At 35.6% G+C, this 20,845-nt stretch overlaps 1 protein-coding gene across 2 annotated transcripts in view; it reads left to right on the top strand.

The window, feature by feature from the left end:
- The window catches only part of LOC148939378 (uncharacterized), a 53,331-nt gene that overhangs the window by 4,952 nt on the left and 27,534 nt on the right, over positions 1-20,845 (top strand). The window contains exon 3 of one of the 2 annotated variants that reach the window (XM_089106664.1): positions 16,540-16,671. The exons of the other annotated variant lie outside the window; for it this stretch is intronic. Coding sequence (XP_088962790.1) covers positions 16,540-16,669 — 130 coding nt within the window. The 3' untranslated portion in view covers positions 16,670-16,671. The remainder of the gene's footprint in view (positions 1-16,539; positions 16,672-20,845) is intronic. 2 annotated transcript variants of the gene reach the window in all.

The raw sequence follows: 20,845 nt of genomic DNA on the forward strand, positions 1-20,845 counted from the left end.
GGGAAACAAAGAGACAAACAAAAAACAAACAAACACGCATCCATAATCTTTCTTCTCGCTACAAATGCAAAATTCCATATTTTTGTACATAGGAACCTGAAGTCTTTATAGTAGGGTTCTCTGATATACTGAATCTGACGGTGTAATTTTTATTAAGGTCACTAGATGTTTTGGGAATATTTTCACCTTTTTAAAAAATTGGCAAATTTTCTCAGGCTCGTAACTTTTGATGGCTAGCATTAAACTTCATGAATTTTATATATTTTGAATAAGCATCAAAACTTAATTTTTTGATGTATCTAATGTTATCAAGACTTGGTTTCTTAGAGTTTCCCTTGAGCCGCATCGCTCCTTATTTACAGTCTGTTACCGCGAACTGTTTGAAAAGTCTCCTTGAAGTAGACATTTCTAAAGAAATTCTATGGCATTCTTTTGCAATTCATGGGAAACAGTAAACAAATTAATAAAAGAATTTGAAGAAGCTTACAAAAAGGATTGGACTTTCGCTTTTATTTTTGATCTATTTAAGATTCTGTTTTCAGAAAAAAATTCAAAGAAAAGTAAAGAGCCACATCATAACCAAAAATGAGAATGAATTTGATAATTTAAACTTAAAACAAACAAAAGTTACTAAAAATGAATAAATTAAATTTGTGGCCTATTTTCTGGGCCTCTAACACCTTCCCCCGGCCAATGGAATTGTGTGGTCTTCTTAGTCTAAACAGCAATTTTTGAATCAGAAAAAACAATTTTGGCACCCTATTTGACCCCATTTCTATAGGGGGACAGTGTCTCCCAAAGTAAAATTTTATTTTACAGAAGGGCTCACTTGGCCCAAGGACTAAGAGCTTTATATTCCATTCTCTTCAGAAAAAAGAGTTGCCTTTGGCAAACCAGTTTTGTTTTTGTGCATAGCGGCTTCCTTTGTCGGTCGGGAAACACAGTTATTTCGCCCTTTTTATGGGGGCCTGCACTCCAATTAATTTTTGTGTACACACTAGGGTTCCCTTTACCCAAGAAATTACACATGTATATTTCAAGCTTTTCGGAAAAATAGTTTCTTGGCCCTTTATGGAGGGGGAGGGGGGCCGAACAAATTTTTTTTCCTTTGCATTAGGGCCCTATTTGTCCAAGGACTTGATGATATAAGTTTTAAGTTAATCGCAAAAAAAGTTTTTACCCTTTTGGATCCCATTTCTGGAGGAACTATGCCCAAGAACTAATTTTTCATATTATTTTTTCTTTTTGCCCGGTGACTTGCAGCTGCAAGTTTCGAGCTGATTATGGGCTACAAAGCTTTTTTCATTTCCAGGCTCCTTAATACACTCCCTCACTAAGAAAAAAAGAAAGAAAAAAAGTCTTATTTAAACCGCAATTTTTAAAGGGGGCGCGTCCCCAAACCAAAGATTTCTTGTGCCATAGTCTTTACTTGGCCAAGGACCTTTCAAGCCGTTCAGAAAAAGTCTATTGATGTAATTTAATACCCCATATTCAGGCGTCCCTTTTTTTGAGTAAATCAAAAACATTTTTCTGGCTCCAGTTTTAGGGGGTCCAAGCCTTAAATCTAAAATTTTACAAAAAAAATCATTTGGTTTCTTTTTAGGTCTGTTATCGGGAGAACTAGATCTTTTTTATTTATTTTTTTTCTCGTTTATTGGGGGGTCTCCATAAGACAAGCCCAAATGTTTTTTTGTTTTTTTTGAAACCCAAAAATAATGATTTCCTGGGTGAGAGGCTCAATAATAATAATGAAAAAAACTATTTAGGAAATTCAAAACAATTTAGGAAATTAAGGTCTACTCACGTTTGCTTGGGTTTAGGGAGGAGAGAGGCCAGAGGCTAATTAAGCTATAACAGGATATGGGGAGAGTCATGTAAAACAGACCCGAGGGCAAGACGGACCTTTTTGTCATTGCTTGACTTGAGCGTCACCTTCTTATCACTTCTAGAGTTAGGCTTGACACAACGGCCCTATAGTGGCAAGTTTCGGAGCAGAGTTTGAGAGTTGAAGGCAATCTTGTCTCCGAGAAAATACTGTTATTCGTTTTCACATTTTCGAAACCGTCTTTTGAGGTAAACGTTTTTCTTTTCTGGTCTTTATTATGTTCTGTTTAAGCCATGGTACTTTTTATTACAAGTATGTGGGTCTAGGAGAGTACGTGAGACATGAATTTTTTCAGTGTACTGCAATCTTATGATGTGATTTTGAACTATCATAGACAGCGCAAAAGCGCTGCTAAGTAAAGAGCGATGTGGGCACAATGCATTATTTATTTATTTTATTATTGTTTTTTTTAGACCAGGGTACTTCAAATCGAAGGAATTGTTGTAAAAACGTCGAAAGGGGCTCATTCGATTGAAACTGAAAGGGCTAGGGCAACTGACCCCCCTCCCACGCCCACCACTTTCCCAAACACATCCACTCATAATTTTGAGATAGCCATTTTGTTCAACATAGTTGAAAGGTCCGGGAACTATGCATTTGAGGATGACAGCCCCCCTCCCAGCCCTCAGGGCAAGGTTTGTAATTTATGGTCTGGGGGCATATAAGGTTTATATAGAAAGGGTGATCTTCTAAACTTCGGAGGGGGCTCATTGGATTGGTAATCAGAAGTTCTAGTGTCCTTTTCAGGATTGAGAGTGATCGAAGTGTGGACACCCCTCCCCCCACCTCGTATTTTCCTGAAATGCATCGGGTAGAAATTTTGAGATGGCCATTTGTTGTCATAGAATCTTCGAAAAAGGCTCATTCGATCAGCCTTATGATCCAAACAAATGGTCGAAACTTTAAGGTATAAATATCAGTGTATGTCAATTAAACTGACAATCTACGGCCATCCATTTTTTTATTTATTAAAGCAAAAAGGGAAAATATTTAAACCTATTTTGTTTCCAGTGGAGCACAAATAATGTTCTGGTCTTGAGAAGTCATGTGGGTTATCAGCCCTACTCAGGCTAGTAGTTTCTGCTCGTTTTGAGTTTGACTCGGCTATTTATTGTAATTTATGGTCATTTTGAGTTTCATTTATTTATTGAAAATGATTTGTGTAAGTTTTACGCTTGGAAGATTATTCAACTTTATTTTTGCTCATTCTTGGCTTAATGGAGCTCTTTACTTTTCTTTAAAAAACATGTTGCATGGAAAAAGTTTTTTGAACTGATTCCAAAAAAACCGGCTTGGGGTCCGTCTTGCCTTCTATCACCTGGGATCTTTTTGAAGTTAGGATATTTTTGAAAGAGGTGGGTTTTCTACGAAGCAGAGTACGAAGAGCAGTTGAAAAACTTTTCGAGGTTGGATCTTTTCGAAAGAGGTTGGTTTGCTACGAAGCAGAGTACGAAGAGTAGTTGCAAAATTGGACGCAGCAGGAGATTCAGAAACAGAGTAGTTGGCAACTACCTTCAAATTTAAAAATTTGTTCTTGATAAAGGAAAGGACCCTTCGGAAGGACTATATGATCACAGCACAGCAAAAGCATCATGGACTAACGAAAAAAGAAGCAGGTCAGCTTGCATATGAATATACCCAGGCCAAAGGGAAGAAGATGCAGAAGAACTGGACTGAAAATAAGTGTGCAGGAAAAGACTGGATGAATAGCTTTGTAAGTCATGTTGGGTTTCCCCTAAGGTCCTCCGCAACGATGAGCTTCGCCAAAGCCACCAGCTCTAACAGAATGAATGTCAGCGGATTCTTCAATAATTTAGAAGAACTGCTTCTAAAGCACAAGTAACTGGCGAATGTAATATATAACCTTGACGAGACTGGAGTAAACACCGTTCAGAAGACTCCAAGGGTGGTTGTGGAAAAAGGGATCGAAGCAAGTTGGACGCATTACGTCAGCTGAGTGAGGGACCATGGTAACAGTCATAGGGTGCATCAATGCAGCTTACCAGTCTATTCCCCTTTCTTTGTCTTTCCACGATAAAACTGACCTTAAAGTTTTCTCAATGGTACGCCACCTCTAAGCACGGGAAAATACCAGCGGTCTGGATGGATGACGAAATCTTCCCGGATATGATACGCCATCTGATCTTCCAATCTGGCTGCTCAACTACAAATTATATTGCCTTCTGCTGATTATGGATAACCATGATTCGCATGTATCAATGAGCGAAGTTAATCTTTGCAGCAAATACGGTATTGACGTCTTAACGCTTCCGCCGCATTGCATTCATAAGTTGCAGCCTCTCGATGTTGCTGTTTATAGGCCATTCAAGCGATACTACAACGAAGCCGCGAACTCATGGATGAATTTGAACCCAAACAGGAGAATTGCCATTTATGAAATTGGAATATTCGTCGTAATCACTTTTCCAAGAGTTTTTATCATGGAAAACATACTAAGTAGGTTCCAAAAACAGGAATATACCCTTTCGACAGGAAATTTTCAAGATCACGACTTTCTCAGTGACTTCGTGACCAACTGACCATCACCAGAGACGTCTCCCATGACGGGCCTACTACAGCTGCATCAACCAGTCCTGGTACGACAGCTTAGATAACGCCGTGATACCAACTACAAGTAGCTCAGTTACTTTTGTGACTATGCCAGTGACTCTAGAGTCGGTTCGTTCTCACCCTAAAGTGAGTTTCTATGCAAGATACGGAAAAATGTCTAGGAAAAGAAAGAAGACCGAAATTTTTCTGAAAACACCTGAGAAAAACAGACTTGAAGAAGAATTTGAATTAAAATAAAAAAAAGAAAGCTAAAAGAAAAGGCCTGAAAAGACAAAACCTCTCCAAACATTTTGAGAACGGGAAGGCAGCTTCGATGAACATGTCACGCTGGATGATAAAAGTGATGACAGAATTACAATTGGATGGGCCAGAGGAGGTGGAGTTTCTTTATGAAACCGAACCAAAAGATAGATATTTCTTGGTGGTGAAAGTGCCGACCAGGAAGAGCTTCAGGAATTATGTTGAAGATGTGTGTGACTGTGAATCTGATGGTTTCCACGGTCAATTTTGAAAGCGAGTAGCTCCATCGTGCACATTCATGACTGAAGAGATGAGAACTGAAGAGATGAGCCTCGTGCAAACAGAAGAGGTTACCATGAAGATGCCAAAACCGACCCCTTCAGGCGGTACGAAGAGACAGTCGGCTCAGTTCCTTTTTTCGCTTAGATTTGGCCTCGTACCGTGTTTAAATATAGTTATTTGCTTTTTTACATTCTACTAGTATTTAAAGTATCCGAGATAAAATTGTTTAGAGACAATCAATCTTTTTGAGCAGTTCGGTCCGTCTTGCCCTAAGGGCTGGTCCGTCTTATCTTATGGGGTGGGCAAGATGGACCTTATGACCAATTTCATTTTTTTTACGTGGGCCTGGAAGTACGTATAATTTATGTGCGAAGAAGGTTTATTTATGTAGCTCAACGTTCTTGGGAAAAGTTAGACACCTTACACTATTCGTTGTTTGCTTCCAATCTCTTCCGCAGGCGAAAAACCAAAATGGAGTCTGTGTTACTTTTTTGTTACTTTTTTATAGGGGTGTCCTCAAAGTAGTCCATTAACTCGTAAAATCGCTGCCAAGCTCCTCAGATCTTTAAAAGCTCCCACTGACCCACAATGTCACTAACAAGAAGAAAACCCAGATGTGGTATTATCTGAACCTGTAGAAAAACTCACGTCTACTTCAGCACCACTCCTGGAGCCCAATCCCCTAAGCTTTTCTATGGACACTCTGACACAGATGGAAAAAGTAACATTTTATCTCTGCTGCAGAGGAAGTTGATTCTAAGAAATGGGTGCCCATAAGGGGGGCAATGGAGGAGGCCAGCTCCGCTGGCTGAATGACGCTGTCATACATTTGTTTTAATTAAAAAAATCTTTTTCCACAGAATAAAATTTTAAAGAAAAGCAGAGCTCTATTAAGTCAAAAATGGGCAGAAATAAGGTCAAATAATCTTCCAAGCGTAAAACTACCGCAAATCACTATCAAAAATTAAATGAAACTCAAGACGAACAGAAATTATAATAAATAGCCGAGTCCAACTTAAAAGGAGCAAAAATGCTCCTTTAATGTATTTCCACGATGAAAGGGGTGCCTGAGGCAGAAGGGCACCCTGCTAAACCGGGAATGGTACTTTTTTGCGGTTTTGAAATTTGTTTTTAGTATACCTTGTCTTTGTCAATTATGTTTGGCTACCCAAATCCAAATTTCAAAAAAAAATAAAAGTTGTTTTTAAATTAGTGTAGGTGACAATAAAGTTTAAAATTAAGTGAAAAAGATTATTATGTCACCGAGAGGAGAGGAGGTGGGATTTTAAAATAATAAAAAAAAGGAGCAAAAATTAACATTACTAGGGCTGACAACCTCCATGCCTTCTCAAGACCAGAATATAACTTGTCAGTTTGATACACCTATAAACTCAAAACGAAGTGCCGATTAGACCAGGTAAGCCCCCCTAAAATTCAGCTTATGGGTGCCCATGTTCTAAGGCGTTAATTCGCAGCTTCAAAATCCACCATCACTGACTGGGGAATAGGGTGGGTTTCATTACTCTAATTTTTTCTAAAAGACGGATGTGCAATGCCAGAGATTTGCTGAGGAGGAAGGTGGAAAAGCAAGAAACGGCGATACTATAAATAAGAGTGTGGATGGTACAGAGCTGATATAACAGCAGTATGATAATTTTAAAGATCGCATCTACTAAGTAGTGATTATAACCATAGAGAATAACAGGGTTTATCCGGTTCCTAAAATGAAAAATCGTTGAAAATTTTCTCGGCTACTTTCAAAAACAGGAAATCTCCTTTTTTTAAAGCTTTCGGAGATGCTCAGGGATATCGCTTTCGGCCTTACAAGTTGGAAGGGCGTCTGTACTCTACTGAAAAAAAAAACAAATAAAATAAATAAAAAACAAGTGAATGCGCATTGTCAGTTTAAAATACATGTACTGATATTTATTCTTTAAATTCCTAATATTTTTTAATAATTAAGGTAAAAAAAAGTGAGAACATTTAAAATGTATTTGGTTTTCAGTAAAGTACATATTTTAATCTGGTCTTGAAAAGACATGGGATCATCAGCCCTACTCATGCTAATTTCTGCTGGTTTTGAGTTTGACTCGGTTAGTTTTCGTAATTTCTGTTCGTTTTGGGTTTCATTTATTGATTGATGGTGATTTATGATAGAATTAAGTTTGGAAGATTATTTTACTTTATTTCTGCTAATTTTTAGTTTAATGAAGCTCTTTACTTTTCTTTCAAAAACTTATTTTGTGGAAAATGTTTCTTAGATCAATTTATGTTCCCCTTTTATTGATATAGTCTTTTTCATGGAAAAAGAAAATAATATTTTATATCTTTCCTGTTTTTTTCCGTTCCTTAAGTGTTGCTCATACGTTATCTTAAAAAACCTGTGTGGGCATAGTGTGTTTCGATTTAGTTAAATACAGTTTCAATATTTATCAAAATTTTCACCTTAATACCCTTAGCCTTAGTAGTAGTAGTAGAAGTAGTAATAATAGTAGCAGTAGTGGTAGTAGTTGTCAAAGAAGTAGCAATAGGATGCAAATATTGTCCTTTGGCTAATCAAAGTCACCAACAACAAGCCATGTTGGTTTCAACTTCACACACATAACTGTTCCTAAGATATTGCTAATAATCCCTTTTGACAATCTGCATACAGACGCCGTGTTTCGATTCAGTTCATCTTTCCCCTTCAATATTCCCTGAAAGTTCCACCTTCATACCTTTAGGCATAGTTGTAATAGTAGTCATAGTAGTATCAGTTTAGTATTAGAAATGCTAATTGTAGTATTAGAAATACTAAGTATTAGATTTTAGATAAGTATTAGATATCTAGTTAGTATTAGAAATACTAATTGTAGTATTAATAGTAATTGTACTAGTACTAGTAGCAGCAGTAGTTTAAATATATTGTTTTTTGGTCAGTTAAACATTCCTCCTATCAAGCTCTGGAAGTTTTAACTTAAAACAATTAGCCCTTGCTCTGACATTACCGATATGCCCTTTTAATAACCTATATATTCGTATACTTCTTGAAATTTTCATCTTCAGTCTCTTAGCGTTATAAGTAGATGCAATAGAAGTAGTAGTAGTAGTAATAATAATAGTAGTCAGAGAAACAGTGTAATAGTATTAGCAGTAGCGTGCACATACTGTCATTTGGTCAATTGATCTTTCCCTATAAGCATTCTATGAAAGTTCCAACTTATTCCCCAAATCCATTCTTGAGATACACTTTTTTGACAATCTGCGTGCACATAGTGTTTTTTGATTTAGTTCAAATTTTACCTCAATAATCTCTCAAATTTCCACCTTCGATTTAGACTTAATTGTACTAGTATGATAGTAGTAGTGGTGGTAGTAGGAGAAGTAGTAGCAGTAGAAGTATTGTAATAGTCGTATTACCAACAGAAATAGCAGCAGTACTAATAACAGTAGTAGCATATATATATATATATATATATATATATATATATATATATATATATATATATATATATATATATATATATATATATATATATATATATATATATATATATATATATATATATATATATATATATATATATATATATATATATATATATATATATATATATATATATATATATATATATATATATATATATATATATATATATATATATATATATATATATATATATATATATATATATATATATATATACTACTACTAACAACTAATCGCATCACCAAGCCACCTGAGGCCAACACTGCTACGCACGCTCCTCCTCTACCCCAATCTATTTAAAGCTTCCCTTTATACACCCGCCCACGAAGTTCCCATTTCCTTAAAATCTTTCTTTATGACCTCCTCCCACCCCTGACGAGGATGACCTGCTTTCCGTTTAGCCCTAGACGGTTGGCCGAAAAAAACAATCTTCGGCAATCTGTCATCCTTCATCCGCACAACATGCCCTAACCACCTCAACCTTTCTTTCATTATAGACCTAGAAAGCGGTATTGAACCACATTTTTCGTATAGCCTATTGTTTGAAATATGGTCAGTCAGCCGGGTACCCAGAACAATCCTTAAGCAATTTCTCTGGAAAACATCTAGCAAATCTTCATCTGCTTTTCGGAGCGCCCATGCTTCAGAGCCATATTTGACCACTGTCATCACTGTAGCTTCTAAGATTCTCATCTTGATTTGCAGACTTATCTTCCTATTCTTGCAGACTTTTTTTTATCTGTTAAAAAACACCCCGTGCCTTGGCTATTTTATTTTTAACATCTTCACTGCTCACACCATCTTTACTAATAATACTAACAATGTAAGTGAAGCTTCCCACCTGATCAATCTTTTCATTAGCCAACTTCACGTGTTCATCTTCACCTATTCCTAGCCTTAATGACTTGGTCTTCTTAACATTAATTTTCAAACCAATACTAGCACCCTGAACTATATATATATATATATATATATATATATATATATACACACACACACACACACACACACACACACACACACACACACACACACACACACACACACACACACACACACACACACACACACACACACACACACACACACACACACACACACACACACACACACACACACACACACACATATATATATATATACCCTGAACTATATATATACACACACACACACACACACACACACACACACACACACACACACACACACACACACACACACACACACACACACACACACACACACACACACACACACACACACATATATATATATATATATATATATATATATATATATATATATATATATATATATACATATATATATAGATATATAAGGTTCAATGTTTAATTTTAAAATATCTGTACAAAATAAACAAAAATAGAGGGTAAACGCCGGAGACACAAGGTCGAATGACAAAAACCCAGTACAGTAATCGGAATAAACCTGTTTGACAACAAAAAATAAATAAGAGTTATTCCATGACTCACCAATAGACGGGCATCCACCCCACAAACCCACCAACACCGGGCAAAGATCCAACGAAAACACACCAACAAAAAAAAACCGACGGGCGAGCAAGGGTAACCGATTACCGGCAGCTCACAGGGCAAAACACCCTACAAAACAATATTATCAAATGTATCCAGTTTTTTAATATATTATTAATTCTTGAATTTATTTATAAGGATAGAATGAAGTTGCTTTTTTATATTTAGAAGAGATTTGCTTGCAATCAATAAATCGTAGATAAAGACACCATGAACCCGTGATTGAAAATAATGGCGAGAACCGTGATCTCCCTGTTTTTAATTTAGAAGCTGAATGTTCCATTTATGTCGGGTTTCATAAGAATGGGCATGTTGCACAGGGAAAAAATTATTTGAACGAAAGTACGTAGGTAGTTTCGACCGGTCATATTTTACCTTAAATAAAAAAGAATTAAGGGTGAATATCTGTGAAACAGGCAAAATATTAGTTAGAAGACATAAAGTTTCAGTTTTACTCTTATTAGGATACGAAGACGGTGATGGTAAATATTTCTGTAAAATTAGAAGAGCCCGGTTTTGAAGATTTTTTATCGGTTTCACATGGCATCTGAATGTTGCCAAATATATCAGAGGACAATACGTAAGATTGGAATGAACCAACGCAAAATTAATTAGACGTAGGATTTCATATGGAAAAAAATGCTGAAACATTCGCATTATACCAATCCCTTAAGCAACTTTAACCCGTAATATATTGCAATGTTCTTTATATGACAGATTTTCATCAATAATAATACCCAGATACCGGAGCGAAGTTACCCTTGGAATTTGAATATTTGTAGCATGATCAAATATTATTGAAATTCTTTGTGCATTCTGCCCAATTTTAATATAAATGATAAATTTGGTTTTTGATGCATTTAATGACAAACGATTAGCTTTTAGCCATACAAGAAGTTGTGAAAATACGATTTGCAACTTCTCTTTGAGATCCTCTTCCGACTGTCCAGTAAGTGATGATCCGGTATCATCAGCGAAAAGAACATTCAGACCATGGTTTTCTGTCGCTGATGGAAGGTCATTTATGTATATTATAAAAAGCAATGGTCCCAGGATTGAACCTTGCGGGACACCAATATTTGACAACAGAGATGGATCCGAAACTGTGTCGTTGACCATAGTCACTTGGGAGCGACCACTTAGGTAAGATGCGATAAAATCGTGCGCTTGTCCTCGTATCCCACCATGGTTTAATTTGTACAACAATATTTCATGGCATAACGAATCGAACGCCTTCTCAAGGTCCAAAAATATACTCGCCGGGATCCGTTTTTTGTCCAGACATTCTTGAATAAATTGTACCATAGTTAGTATAGCATCTTGCGTACTATGCTCTTTTCTAAATCTATATTGTGTTTTTGAAAAATAATTTTTTGAACAGAGAAAATTATACATTTGATTATAAAAACATCGCTCCATTAATTTAGAAAAAACCCGAAAGAATAGAAATGGGTCTATAATTCGAGCAATTAGTCCGGTCACCACCTTTATAAAACGGTAACACTTTCGCTTTTTTGAAAGAATCCCGAAAAGCTCCCGATCTAAATGACAGATTTATTAAATGACACATAACTTTATTAATACTAGGTAAAATGGCTTTAACAATACTGGTCGACGATTCATCAATCCCCGGGGAATTTCCATTCTTTAAAAGCTTACCCACCTTAGCATGCTCTTCCTCTGTTACTGGAGTTAAAAACATAGATTTTGCAGAAGTACTTCCTAGGTACGTACGATAATTATATTGTCCATGGGACATATTACGTTGGAGCTTATTAGCAACTGACTGCCCTATTGACACGAAATGAGAATTTATCTAATTTGCCATTTCTAGTTCCCTTTCAATTGTATTGCCATGGGCATCCCGTATGTTTGATGGTGAAGAAGACGTCCGCAATCGATTTAGACATGAGTTGATTAGTTCCCAAGTTTTCTTTGGCGACTTACTTCATTAAAAGAATCGAAATAAAATTTCATTTTAGCATTACGTATTATTTTTGAAAGTAGGTTTTTATAATTTTTGAAAGTTATTCTATTTTCTTCACTTGGGAAAGATATTAAAGTTTTATAGATTGTTTTTATGTTTTATTGACGTCAAAAGGGCGGGCGATATCCATTGTTGGATGGCTTGATTATATTTCTGTTTTTTTTTTTTACTCTTGGGCATGACTCATCAAGTGCAGCATTAAATCCTTCTAAAAAATAATCCGTCGCAGAGTTTATTTCAGCAGCATCAAATACAGGGGACCAATCAGTCAAATTCAGTTTATCTTTTAAACATTCTGTTTTTTTATTAATAATCCGGGTTGCTGTTTCTGGTGATTTTATTTTATGAATCTGGTATCTCCCGTCAGAAATTAAAAAAATGATCAGAGAAATCCGTCAGAACAACCTGCGAAGACGTGGCTGGTGTTGTTAAAAATAAGTTGTCAATGAGAGTTGCACTAGTCGATGCAACACGCGTTGGAATTGTACACGAAGGAATTAGGGAATTCGATGTCATTAATGTAATAAATTCTGTTGTATGGGTATTTTCATTAATCTCCAGTAGGTTTATATTAAAATCCCCCATATCCACAACATCCTTATCGTCCAAAGATGCTAGTAAAGACTCCAGAGATTGCAAAAAAAACGGTATTGGGGCCGACGGGGGCTTATACACAACACAAACTTGAATTTTTTTAGTCCCAAGCCGACATTCAACAGCCAGTATTTCACACACTTTTTGAACATTATATTTTTCCAGTTCTGGCAGTCGCTCAAACTGCACTCCATCAGTCAAAAATAACCCAAGGCCACCTTTTTCATGGACTAGTCGATTCTTATCAATGAATTTATATCCCAGAATTTTTACATTATATTTTGTCTCATCATTAATAAATGTTTCACAAATCCCCAAAATAACAATTTGATTTGCTGGCAATAAATTTGTTAGTTTATCAATAAAACTCATGAGTCCTTGTACATTCACAAACCCCATTCGCAATGAATTATCTTCAAGTCTGTTTATTTCATCAGGAGAAACGTACGATGACGGTCTTATTTTAGAAAAAACTGTTGTTTTCTCTTTGACCGAATACATGAAAAGTTTCAGAAAGTAAAGATAGGTTAAGGGGTTTTCCCTCCAAAGCCACCAGTCTATCGGTTCCCCCTCCCCGCACCCGAAAACTTTAAAGTAAATTAAATAATATTCGAAAGATCCCACCCCGTGCCAGAAAGCCCGTGTGACAAGGAGCCCGTACCACTGCCGAGCCATGAAAACCTATTATGCTTATCATCCTTCGAGAAGACCCAAGTTGAGAAGGTATAAGTAGAACAGAAAAAACTGGGGTAGAAATAATCAAAAGAAACTTGAACCGAGCTAGCCTAAATAACACATAAAAATAAAAAGTCAACATTCCACAAACACAAAAACGAAACAATTATCAATCTAGAGCGGGATTGATCTAATATCTATACACTAGTCGCCGTTAATATTTCTTATGCTTTTGCCCACTGCGACTCAGAATCCGATTTATACTCTAGCCAGAGTTTGGCCCCTTTTTTGTTTCACTCGTGTGAGTTGTGCGGATCCATTCTCTCGCATCTCCTAACCCTTAGACAGTAACTCGTTTCAAACAGAATTTATTTTGGGCGGCAAGTTCGTGCAAATCTGGACCCCAGTTCCTTTCAGCTTCGATATCGAACTGAAGATTGATTGAATATCTTTTTCTGACGACACTGTTACGAAAACTAGAGGGGCGATCGGCTTACGACTAGACACATTTGACTTCTGAGGCACCCGGTAGCACTGTGATATTTGGATTTTATCCATGATTTCCATTTTTGATGTCAGTAACGCAGACACATTCGCGAGAACTGTCTGTTGGTTTTTCTCTTTCGGTAATCCGAAGATGATTAAGTTAAGTTTTCGGTCTTTTACTTCGATTTCCAGCAATTTCGTTTTGATTGTATCACACTTTGACTTTTGCTCCTCAAGCTGGCTTTCTAGACTAGCAATCTTTGCATCACGAGACTTTGATTCATTTTTCAAAGTCTGAACCTCATCCAAAATCGACGACAGTGTAACAGCAAACTCTTTTTGTTGGTTAATTATGAGATCCAGTTTCTTTCCCAGTGCCTTCATTCCATCATCAAACGTGTTCTGGCTGACTGACGACATATTTCTTTAGCTATAAAATCCGCTCTCAGGTGAGATTTATGCTTTCATTTAGAATTTCATCAAATACAGACTTACTGGCAAGGAGCAGCATCCAAGCCGTATCAAAATGACAGAGAATGGTCTAAAGCCTGTATAACTAGTCTAACAAGTTCACTCGTTGAATGATAGATCGCTACGTCTCTAATTAAAAGATTCTGACGTCACAGCTAAAACAATTCACTAATACCAGTGTGGTCAAACTAGTTGGTTACGCAAGCTAAGCTGTTAAGATTTTAAGCATGTGTTTATCCGACTGAATTGAAACTTATTTAGCTGTTAACTCTATATATATATATATATATATATATATATATATATATATATATATATATATATATATATATATATATATATATATATATATATATATATATATATATATATATATATATATATATATATATATATATATATATATATATATATATATATATATATATATATATATATATATATATATATATATATATATATATATATATATATATATATATATATATATATATATATATATATATATATATATATATATATATATATATATATATATACTTATAACTGTGTTTTATTTAAAGCATATTAAAGCGTAGACATAGATACGAGAATCATCTGGATCCAAAATGTGATATGTAAGTTTCCATTCTTTCTATTTAACAGAATCTCTTGATCATAGGCAGCGCAATCGCGCTGCCTAAGCAAAGAACGATGTTGGCACAATGCATTATTATTTTTTTTGTTTTTTCTTCTTTTTCCATACCAGGGCACTTCGTATCGAAGGAGTTGTCGTAGAAACTTCGAAAAGGGCTCATTTGATTGGAAATTGGAGTGGATTGTGCCCTTTTTAATACTCAAAAGTGATTGGAAGGCAGCTAACACCCCTTCCACGCCCACCATTTCCCCAAACACATCCAATCAAAATGTTGAGATAGCCATTTTCTTCAGCGTAGTTGATTTCCAGATAGAAAATATGTTTTTGAGGAGGTCACTCCCCCCGAACCCTCAGGGCAAGGGTTTTAAGTTATGCCCTGGAGGCATATAAGAACGCTGTTGGCACAATGTATTATTTATTATTTTTTTCCTTTAGACCAGGACACTTCGTATCGAAGAAGTTGTCGTAGAAACTTCGAAAAGGGCTCATTCGATTAGAAATTGGAGTGGCTAGTGCCTTTTTAATAGTCGAAAGTGATTGGAAGGCAACTAACACCCCTTCCACGCCCACCATTTCCGCAAACACATCCAATCAAAATTTTGAGATAGCCATTTTGTTCAGTGTAGTTGATTTCCAAATAGAAAATATGTTTTTGAGGAGGACACTCCCCCACAACCCTCAGGACAAGAGTTTTAAGTTGTGCCCTGGGGGTATATAAGAACGATGTTGGCACAATGTATTATTTATTATTTTTTCGAAAGGAGAAAAAATTGCCATAAGTTGGGCTCAAAACCCCTATGCCTTCCCAAGGCCAGAAGATAATTCGCACTTTACTGAAAAAAATACTAATGAATGTGCACTGTCAATTTAATATACATCTACTGATATTTAGTAATCAAAATGTTAATATTATTTGATGTGTTAAAGTTATAAAAGTAAAAATATTTATATTTTTTTCAGTAAAGTGCAAATTATGTTCTGGCCTTGGGAAGGCATAGGGGTTTCGAGCCCAACTTATGTTAATTTCTGCTCGTTTTGAGTTTGAATCGGGTATTTATTGTAATTTCGGTTCGTTTTGGGTTTCATTTATTTATCGATGCTGATTTGGGGTAGTTTCACGGTTGGTAGATTATTTGATTTTATTTTTGCTCATTTTTTGTTTAATGGAGTTATTTACTTTTATTTGAAAAAATTATTTTGTGGAAAAAGTTTTTTTTAATTAATATGTATATAGGTCCTGTTTTTGGTAATCATGAGGCTTATAGAATCATGGCATATCTCTTTTATAGTTACCCATTTAATATATAATGTTTACCATGGTTTTACACATTGTGAAGTAGCATTATCTGTTCATGAGTTACTTTTCAATTTTGAACGGTCGACAGATCTCCCACTTTACTTAGCATTGAAGGAGAGAACAATAACTTGTATATTACAGGCGAAAATGCTGAAACCATAAAAAACAAAGAACAAATTATTACTGCAAAAAAAAAGAGGCACTGCATCTATAACGCAAACCTTTAAGAAAAAGAATTCAGATATGAATTAAAATTTATGATTTCAATTGAATATCAGTATTTATTTTCTCTTGAATCTTCATAAAAATCTACACTAACTAAGTGTTCAGGGTGGTGTTCAAACACTTAATTATACTTCATAATGACTAACTCATTTTTTACTTGTGTTTAGGTTTGTGGAGATGTTTGTCCCGGCGAAGTTTGGACGAGCGAAATCTGCTTTTCGCAAAATTGCCATTGGTGACTGGACAATGAAAAAGTGCAGATTGTACCAATGTGACACGGGAAGATTAAAGCTGTGATGGTTTCGTTCCCAATTTTGTATTGAATTTTTTTTTAATTTATTTATACAACGCAATTTTTAGAGTTTACAGAACGTCATTTTCAAGCTGATTGAATAGAAGAAATTTTTTGTGTTCCAAATTATGCAGTCGTTTGGTCTGGAAAAATCGAACACATTTAAAGTCAAGAAACTTGGTTGAACAAATTGAAAGTATTAAAAGACCTAGCTGAACAGCAAAAAAGTTCTGGCCCCATTTTTGGGGAAAACGAATTTGGGGAAAGGACAGTCGTATAAACTTGGAAGGGGGTTCATTCGAATGTAAATCGGAATTTCTAGTTCCTATTTTAAAGGTCAAAATTTATTGGAAGGCAACAAGCTCCACCGCTCAAGTTCTTTTTTCCCCAAATACATCCGATAAAATTTGAGATAGCGATTTTGTTCAGAATAGTTTAAAGATCAAATAACAAAACTCCGGGGTCGACAAAACCTCCTTGAGCCCGGGGGTAAGCGTTGTAAGCTGTGCCCCAGGGGCATATAAGGTTTTTATGTACGGGCTGATCGTATAAAATTCAGACGTAGCTCATTTGATTGGGAATTGAAAGTTCTAATAACCTTTTTAAGAGTCAAAAGTGATCAAAGGGTATCTATCGCCTCCACACACCCTCTTTTCCCCAAACGCATCCGATCATAATTTTGAGAGGGACATTTTGTTTGAAATACTCCAACCATCAGATAACAAAAACTTCGGGGTCAGTATACCCCTCCCCGAGCCCGGGGAAGGATTGTAACTTATTCCCCGAGTATACCCCCAGGGAATAACAAAAAAGGCATTTGAACTGCAGTTTCAGATGAATTATTTTGAGCATTAAAGCTCATTGTTGACACTTTCAACGCATCCTGTGAATTATTAAGTGCTCATGTTTTATTCATAATATCATGTGTCCTCTTTCACTTTAACCCCCTGGATATCATTGTTTTCTGCAAAAATACTGAAAAGCTTATATTAGATAAGACCCTTGATCAAAAATTAAATTGATTTAAACTTCGTAATAAGACCAACTTATTTACAGCTTTAACCGTATCTCTATTCTTGTGGCTTATTTTATTTGAAAGACTTATCTGTATTCATCCTTCAACTTAAAAACCGTTACTGAAGTCTTAATGTTTAGTCGACAAATAATCCTCACAAGGAGTTTAGCGCAGGATTACCCTTGCTTACTTTATAGGTGAGTATGATGTGAATGTAGTTGTAAGTTTTTTTCATCTATTAGAAACATCTTCAGTCAGATAGTAAAATAACAGAATAATATTTGCTCTACAAAGAGGGGAAAGGAATGAACTTAGCCACATTGCCCAGAGCATATCTAAATAAAATAGTAAAATAAATTAGTAATCAGGGTCCTACAAAGAGGAGAAATGAAAGGGCTTAGCCTTATTGTCCTGAAATTAGACACTCCAAAAATACAGACGAATGTAGCTTTGGAGTCTTTAATTTATATGCTGGATAAACCAACATAGATGAAAAAACACATGCCCTCTTTTGGTTTAGGACAGTCATTTTATTATACAAAACTATTCCCAATATGATACATGAACAAGTGTAATATTGGTTTATCTATACATTAGAATGGAAAGGGAAGGAAACACTAACAAAAAGAGACGTATTTATGAAATAATAAAACTAAATTACTTTTCACAAATGCTTTAATATCGATAAATTTTTGCTTTCCTCAAGCTTGATTAGAATTTGGTTTTTCTCTTTCGTTTCCGTTAGAGTACAAATTAAACTTTCGCCTTAATTGAGTTGGAGGTGGTGGCAGCTACAATCTTGTTCGTAGTAACACATTGTTGTTTTAACTTTGACTTTATAATCTACTATTTCAATTGATATGAAATTATTAATGGAATTACAATAGATCTGAAGGTTTTTTATTGAAGGAACATAAGCCTTCATGACAATTTAGGCTGTCTTGAAATATCAAAACTAAATACATTCCAAAATGGTACATCGTGCTGTAAAATTTCTTTCCAATGACGTATAAGCAGTTTAGCAATATTTTCATTAGCTTGTTTGTTTTTCTTCAATAAGAATACTTTTTCCTCAATAAAACACACATAGCCTTCTAGACTTTTGACGGCATGAGGGGGTGCTGACAAAGGGCTTATTAAGGTAGCTTCTGTCTGGGTTAAGTTTTGCTAATTACTTCATATTAGGTTTTAATTAATACCGTGTTTTATTGTATCTCTATTGTAATTTTAGTCTGCGATCTGTAGTCGATAAGCTACAAAAATGTTCGATGCGAACTTTAATGAAACTTGGAAACCACATGGCGACATAGAATGTTTTGTACCTCGCTCTTTTCAATGATTTACCTTATTTTTTTATGTAATTCCAACAAGGGACAAGGTGCTTCCCTTTTGGCTAAAAATTGAATGGTTATAAAGACAGGGCTGGGACATGGAGTGAAAAGTTAGTGGTTATTTTTTTTTAGGGGGGGAGGGGAAGTGAAACCATCAAGAGTGAGTTCTTAGGGTACATTTCACCAAATTTTAAGTAAGAGTCATTCCTTTAATGGAATGGCAAAGAAACTGTTTAGTCATTCCTATAAAAGTAGATCTTTTATTATTCATCTTTTATTATCTCATTTCAAATGACACAATTGGATCAAGCATGAAATATGCATATTATGGGGAGAATATGTCCATTATAATAAAATAAATATTTTTGTATGAACTAAAAATTGCGCTTACAGGATACTTTGTGTTGTTACATGAAGTGCCTTAGAAGACTCCTCGGAATAAGCGTGGAGCATATTAATAATTATAGGGCATTGTAGGCTCGTTTTCATGTAAACATATTTGCATTAATAAGATTTTAACTCATTAATTTCTTTATATCATGTTGTTTTTAGCAATGGCGCGGTCGCTATTTTTGGAATAGAGATCATATAATAAGCTTACGGGCCCCAAGGCAGAAGAGGGCATAGGCGCCCATAGGGGGGGGCAGGGGGAGGGGGGCTCTTGCCCCCCCTGGCTGAATGATGCTGCCTTATTTTTATTTTTTTTGTTCTGAGATTTCTATTATATAGCATTAAAAGTAGCAATTAGACGAAGTTTGCCCCCCCTGAAATTCAGCTTATGGGCGCCCATGGAAGAGCGGGGTGGAAAATTCCCCAGGAATAGTATTTTCCGAACGAATCACCCTCTAAAAATATAAACATAGCTTATAAGAAACTAAAAGTTGTAGTTCCCGTTTTAAGAATCGATAAAAAAAAGTTCAAAAAGGGATAAGATCCTTTTAATAGACAGTGATGGTGATAACAGTGATAGAAATTCACAAAAATACCAGATATTTTGGTCACATATGCAGTGACCGTCATCAGTTGTAAAACTACTGATGACGGTATAACTACAGTTTTACTACTGATGACGGTTACTGCATATGCGACCGAAAATATCTGGTATTTTTGCGAATTTCTATCACTGTTATCATCATCACTGTCCATTAAAAGTATTTTATCCCTATTTGAGCTTTTATTTATCGTTATGAAAGGCAGTGTGGTCTCCGAAATTATCTACGTTTTAAGAGTCAAAAGTAATTAGAGTGCAACTAGCCTCCCCCTACACCCTCTTTTCTCCAAGTGCGTCTGATCAAAATTATGAGATAGCCAAATGTTCAAAACAGTCCAAGTACCATATAGCAATGCCTCCGGGGTAGACACAGCCCCCCAGTTTCAGGGGGCAAGGGTTTTAAGTTATACCATGGGGATATATATAAGATTTTTATGGAAGGAGTGGCCGTATAAACTCAGGAAGAGGCTTATTTATTGTAATTGAAAGCTCTAGTTCCCTTTTTAAGGGTAAAAATGATCACAGGGCAAGTAGTCCCCCCCTGCTCTCCTTCCCCCAAATGTATCCAATCAAAATTGTGAGATAGGTATTTTGTTCAAAATTGACAAAAGATCATGTAATAACGCCTTCAGCATCGACATAACCCCAAAACCCTGGGGACAAGGGTTGTAAGTTACAACCCGGGGTACATAACAAATTACGGAAGGGGTGGTCGGGTAAACATAATGTAGCCTATCATGCATAGTCTTGGAAAGAACTAATAAAAGTAAACTGAATATTTGATATATTATGATTTTTTTTTGTTCAAAGCTCATCAGTTCAAGATTTTATTTTACTGTAATTT

This window comes from Artemia sp. Qi Xiang Cuo, chromosome 21, assembly GCF_049724085.1.
Source record: "Artemia sp. Qi Xiang Cuo chromosome 21, ASM4972408v1, whole genome shotgun sequence".
Taxonomy (NCBI): Eukaryota; Metazoa; Arthropoda; class Branchiopoda; order Anostraca; family Artemiidae; genus Artemia; species Artemia sp. Qi Xiang Cuo.